The sequence below is a fragment of the Glycine soja genome, chromosome 19, assembly GCF_004193775.1.
Source record: "Glycine soja cultivar W05 chromosome 19, ASM419377v2, whole genome shotgun sequence".
In the NCBI taxonomy this organism is placed as follows: domain Eukaryota; kingdom Viridiplantae; phylum Streptophyta; class Magnoliopsida; order Fabales; family Fabaceae; genus Glycine; species Glycine soja.
Window position 1 is genome coordinate 29,266,114 of NC_041020.1, and position 6,439 is coordinate 29,272,552.

Consider the following 6,439-nt stretch of genomic DNA (forward strand, 5'->3'; position numbering starts at 1 on the left):
CTGCATTTGAGGTAATTTTCAGTTGTGAGTTTTGAAATTTTTAAAAACAACAATCAATTTTTAGTTTTTAATTTTTTAAATTTAGTTTTTGTTTTTCTACAATATTTATTTTTAAAATAAACTCATTTTTAAAGTTTATTTTGTGTGTTGGTGAAGATGATAATGACATTGACCACAATGCGGTGGTGGTGAGGGTGGTGCCGATGTCATCGATAGCGATAGTGATAATGATGGTGGAGGTGAAGAGAACAATGAATTCGATAATTAGTTCGTTGAATTTGATTCATAAAACAAATGAGTTAAACTTTGAGCTCATTAAATAAATGAGCTGAACTTGAGTTTTATTTGGTTCATGAATCGGTTATATATAATTGATTGATTGGGTTTTGTATTCTTTTATATATGGAGGGTTGGATAGTTTTTATTTATGCAAACTTTGGTTGTAATTATTATTTTTTTGTGTTATACATTGTGGCCCTAGAAAGCTAATAGAATAAGTTTAATTTTTCCTTTTAAAAAAATTAAACAATCATTTTATCTAAAATCTATTAATAAATTGAAAATTTTAAATGTATGGGATTTAAAAATATTGACTCTTGGTTCATTTGATTCGAGCTAATGAGTTGAACTAAATTGTTCGCAAGCTTGAACCAAATAAAATTTGAGCTAGAAAAAAAGGTTCATGTTGAGCTCGAGTCAAACTACAAGCTAAGTTAAATATTAACGAGTTAAATCAAGATGAACCAAGTTTAGTTCAACCGAACTCATTTCCAATCATAACTGGTGTTGGTGGTAGCAGAAAGGGTCATTGTCATTTTTTCCAAAAGTTATTTTTGTTTTTAAAAAATGAAAGTAAAAGTGTTTTAAAAAAAAATTTAATAACCATTTCACTTCTATTTTTCTCAAATATGTTTGGTTGAAAATTATATCTAAAAATAAAAAATAAAAATTAACAACCATCCCCAAACAGGATGTTTGGGAAGGAATATTTCCCTATATTTTAGTTGTTTTTATTGTAAAAAAAAAAGTTGTATGTTTGGAACAATAATTTAATTTATAAAAGTTTTTTTCCTGTAAAAAAAAGTTGTGTCACTATATAGGGGTGCTCATGGTTTGGTTATTTAAATAACCATAACTCATAACTAATAAATAACTAGATTATAAGTGTTTATAATAACTATAATCATAACTAATTTTACATAACTAGTTATAATTTGGTATAACTGATTATTATTTTTAAAAATCAATTATATAATCATTTATGAATATAACTAGTTAGATAACAAATTACATCTAAAAATAGTTATATAATGGATCATGGATGAATAAAATAAGTTATTTGAAAGAATTATTTTTATAAAATTGGTTATAGTTTTATAAAACTGTAACTATTTTTTAAATAAGAACAAGTTATTTTGAAATAACCATTTTTATAAAACTAGTTATTGTTTTTTATAATTATTTTTTTGGAAATTGGTTTTTCTGATTGAGCAGCCCTAACTGTGTGTATGAATGAAAAGATTAATAGTTCAAAAATTATTTGTCGTCTATCAAAGTCCAATTTCCTGTGATAGTGACACAAGTGGCATAAATTATTTTTGAAACACTTCGTACCACATCTGTAGATACAATATAATATAGTATTCTTGACTTGTTCAACAAAAGAAAATCACAATATTTCTTGACTTTGGTGTTGTTTATTTTTATTTTTTTGTTACTATAACTTTGGTGGTGGTATTACTGTCGTTTTGCATATAAATATTTGCAGCAACCCATTAATTGCATGTAAGTACTTCTCCTATACATTTGATTGTATCAGACAATCGGTGATCGAAAGTTTCCCAAAAAATTCGTCATGGTGTTCATATTTCCAACTCTTCTGTCTATGAAACTCAAACCACTTTTGCTGCTTCATGTGATGTACTTTTGTTCATTTGCAATGGCTGCTTCTCCTATTTCTTCTGAGATTGCTTTAGAAGCAAATGCTTTGTTGAAGTGGAAAGCCAGCCTAGACAACCAAAGTCAAGCTTCTCTCTCTTCATGGATTGGCAATAATCCTTGCAATTGGCTTGGAATTACATGTGATGTGTCCAATTCTGTTTCCAACATAAATCTTACACGTGTTGGGTTAAGAGGTACGCTTCAAAGTCTTAATTTCTCATTACTTCCAAACATCCTCATACTGAATATAAGCTACAACTCCTTGTCTGGAAGTATTCCTCCTCAAATTGATGCCTTGTCCAATCTCAACACTCTTGACTTGTCCACTAATAAACTCTCTGGTAGCATTCCCAACACCATTGGTAATTTGTCCAAACTACAATATCTTAATCTTAGTGCCAATGGTCTATCTGGGTCTATTCCTAATGAAGTGGGAAATCTCAATTCTCTTCTCACATTCGATATATTTTCCAACAATCTCTCTGGACCAATTCCACCTTCATTAGGTAACTTACCCCATTTGCAATCCATTCATATTTTTGAAAATCAACTCTCTGGGTCCATTCCTTCCACTCTAGGAAATTTGTCCAAGCTCACTATGTTATCTTTATCATCAAACAAACTCACTGGGTCCATTCCTCCCTCTATTGGAAATTTAACAAATGCTAAAGTGATATGTTTTATTGGAAATGATCTTAGTGGTGAGATTCCAATAGAATTGGAGAAGCTTACTGGTTTGGAATGTTTGCAGCTAGCTGATAATAATTTTATAGGCCAAATACCTCAAAATGTTTGCCTCGGTGGAAACTTGAAATACTTTACTGCGGGGAATAACAATTTCACTGGCCAAATTCCTGAGAGTTTGAGGAAGTGCTACAGCCTTAAAAGACTCAGGCTTCAGCAAAACCTTCTATCCGGGGATATCACAGATTTTTTTGATGTACTTCCAAACTTGAACTACATCGATTTGAGTGAAAATAATTTTCATGGTCACATTTCACCTAAGTGGGGAAAGTTCCATAGCCTCACAAGCCTCATGATCTCCAACAATAATTTGTCAGGTGTTATTCCACCAGAACTAGGTGGAGCGTTCAACTTACGCGTACTTCACCTATCCTCAAACCATCTTACAGGAACCATTCCTCAAGAATTATGCAACATGACCTTCTTGTTTGATCTCTTGATCAGCAACAATAATCTTTCAGGAAATATCCCTATAGAAATATCATCGCTGCAAGAACTTAAATTTTTGGAGCTTGGCTCAAATGATTTGACTGACTCAATCCCGGGACAACTTGGAGATTTGCTCAATTTATTGTCCATGGATCTGAGCCAGAATAGATTTGAGGGAAATATTCCTTCAGATATTGGCAATCTGAAATATCTTACAAGTCTTGATCTCAGTGGAAATTTGCTGAGTGGAACAATACCACCCACGCTTGGAGGAATAAAAGGCTTAGAAAGATTGAATCTCTCACACAATAGTCTTTCAGGTGGTCTCTCTAGCTTGGATGATATGATAAGCTTGACATCTTTTGATATATCATACAATCAGTTTGAGGGTCCACTTCCAAACATTCTAGCCCTCCAAAATACTTCAATTGAAGCATTGAGAAATAATAAAGGCTTGTGTGGCAATGTCACTGGCTTGGAGCCTTGCACAACATCAACTGCGAAGAAATCTCATAGTCATATGACAAAGAAAGTCTTAATATCAGTTTTACCCCTTAGTTTGGTCATTCTAATGCTTGCATTATCTGTTTTCGGAGTCTGGTATCATTTACGCCAAAATTCAAAGAAAAAACAAGACCAGGCTACAGATTTACTATCTCCAAGGAGTCCAAACTTATTATTACCAACGTGGAGTTTGGGTGGCAAAATGATGTTCGAGAATATTATTGAAGCCACAGAATATTTTGACGACAAATATCTTATTGGGGTTGGAGGGCAAGGACGTGTTTACAAAGCCATGTTGCCTACAGGTGAAGTCGTAGCTGTGAAGAAACTCCATTCAATTCCAAATGGAGAAATGCTCAATCAGAAAGCTTTCACAAGTGAGATCCAAGCTTTGACAGAAATCCGACATCGTAACATTGTAAAGTTACATGGGTTTTGTTCACATTCACAATACTCATTTTTGGTGTGTGAGTTTCTGGAGATGGGCGACGTCAAGAAGATTTTGAAGGATGATGAACAAGCAATTGCGTTTGATTGGAATAAAAGGGTGGATGTTGTTAAGGGTGTAGCAAATGCTTTATGCTATATGCATCATGATTGCTCACCTCCAATCGTTCATCGTGATATATCAAGCAAGAATGTTCTTTTGGATTCCGATTATGTAGCTCATGTCTCAGACTTCGGAACAGCCAAGTTTCTTAATCCAGATTCATCCAATTGGACCTCCTTTGCAGGAACCTTTGGATATGCTGCTCCAGGTTAATTTCCTTTCTCTATACTATTTGAGTAAATCATGATATTTTAGTTTGTCTTCGTTAGCCATTTACAAATATATATACATCACAATTATCTTCATTTTGTCCTTGTCACTAGCTAGTCATATTTTGCATATAATAGCACTTTTAATTTGTTACAGAACTTGCATACACAATGGAAGCAAATGAGAAATGTGACGTGTATAGCTTTGGGGTCTTAGCATTGGAAATATTGTTTGGAGAGCACCCTGGTGATGTTACATCTTCTCTATTGCTATCATCTTCATCGATTGGTGCTACCTCAACACTAGATCATATGTCATTGATGGTTAAGTTGGATGAACGTCTCCCTCATCCAACTAGCCCTATTGACAAGGAGGTGATATCGATTGTGAAGATAGCAATTGCCTGCTTGACTGAAAGCCCGCGATCTCGCCCTACCATGGAGCAGGTTGCCAAGGAGCTTGCAATGTCTTCGAGGTCATCTTCAATGTCACCACGGACACACACACACCTGAAAGACTGAACATACTAAACATGCTCCAGTTCTACTGTTCTTTTTGTGTTTTCTTGTATTGTCACTCACTTTTCTTATACTAATCTTTTTCATGTCTTCAAAAATAAAACCTGTAAGCTTTACTTTCTATCCTCTGCTATTAAAAAGAAGGAAACAGGGTTAGCGTTTGCAAAGTATTATTTTTGCTCTAGATTGCTTAAACTTTTAATCATGAATTCCTTTACTTATTGGGGACTCGATTTTAAGTTTTATTCAATGGGATGATGAAGAGGAACACAGGATGGATTCATTGATGAGGATAAGAATCTTTTTGAATATTACAAATCCACAACGTAGAGGGATGCTAGTTCAGACCGATGTCCTGTATTAGCTGGAGATTCATCCGATCCATAAATATAATTCAGAACTATTTAATAATTTCTCATGACAACAAACAGTAAAAGTCCTTAATTATAAAATATGAAAGACAGCGCACATTCTGCTATCATTGTGATTCTAGGGATTATTATACTATCTCTGAGGGTGATGATGAGGAAAGCCTCCCATTTTGAACCGTGGCTTAGGGCTTCTTCCCTTCAAATATATTGTGGAATTTGTGTTATCTCGGATCTGAAAAATGAAATCTTCTTTGGCAGTATAAGGCGAAAGTTCTGGAGGATATATGGCGGGTCTCATGCGAGAAGGTTGACCAGACCTATGGCCAACCAACAAGTGCAGAACAAGTAACTAATAATTTAAGTTCTTTGAGCATATGGCAAAAATTTAATTCTTTGTTATCCGAATAAAGTAATATGGCAGAAATTTAATTCTTAGTTAAGCCATTAAAGTAATACTTATTGGTACAGAAGTTATCCCTTAATTAAGTCTGTCAAAAAATAAAGTTATCCCCTAATTAATATTTTATTTCTTGAGAAGATTAGTTCCACTGCCATCGCTTTCGTATATATTAGAAAACCCCGCCTATGGAAGATGTGTCAACGTCCCTCGTCAATTGGCAGCTGTCAAATTAGGCTACCTTCCTGGAAGGACCCATATCGTAGACAATGGTTTCCATCAAAGAAATTAAAGAGTGTAGGCAGTTAGCGAACAGGGATACGAAAAGCTTGGCCTTTGATTTCGGGAACTAATTTTCTGGAACTAATTAAAGAGTCTTTATTTGCTGGAACTAATTTTTATTTTTAAATTTTTAAGATTTAAAAAATAAATATTGAGAAGAAAATATTAGGAATTTTATAATTCCTAATTATTAATATGTGCTACATATTATATTATAATATTTATATTAGTTATTTAGTTCAATATGAAGTGATCTATTTAAATGAACCCATTAGATTGTAAGAAAATTGATATGGGCTTAAGTTTGGTTTATTAGGAAATAATGAAGATCTTAATAGGTTTAAAACCTAAGGCATAGTTATAGTTCCCAATACACCAAATCAATAAATAGTTTCTCATCTCCTCATTTGAAAAGAAAACAAAGGTCTCATAAGAAAGAAGGTGATTTGGTTGAGGAAGGTCATTAAATCAATTGTTCATGACCATTGTCAAA

General features: G+C 33.4%; 1 protein-coding gene across 1 annotated transcript; it reads left to right on the top strand.

Moving 5' to 3' along the window:
• The first annotated feature begins 1,772 nt into the window (after nt 1-1,772).
• On the top strand, nt 1,773-5,080 carry LOC114400681 (MDIS1-interacting receptor like kinase 2-like). The gene is made up of 2 exons (XM_028363254.1): nt 1,773-4,376; nt 4,535-5,080. The coding sequence occupies exons 1-2, from the start codon at nt 1,856-1,858 to the stop codon at nt 4,897-4,899; spliced, it is 2,886 nt and encodes a 961-aa protein (XP_028219055.1). The 5' UTR covers nt 1,773-1,855; the 3' UTR covers nt 4,900-5,080.
• Nucleotides 5,081-6,439: the final 1,359 nt, after the last annotated feature.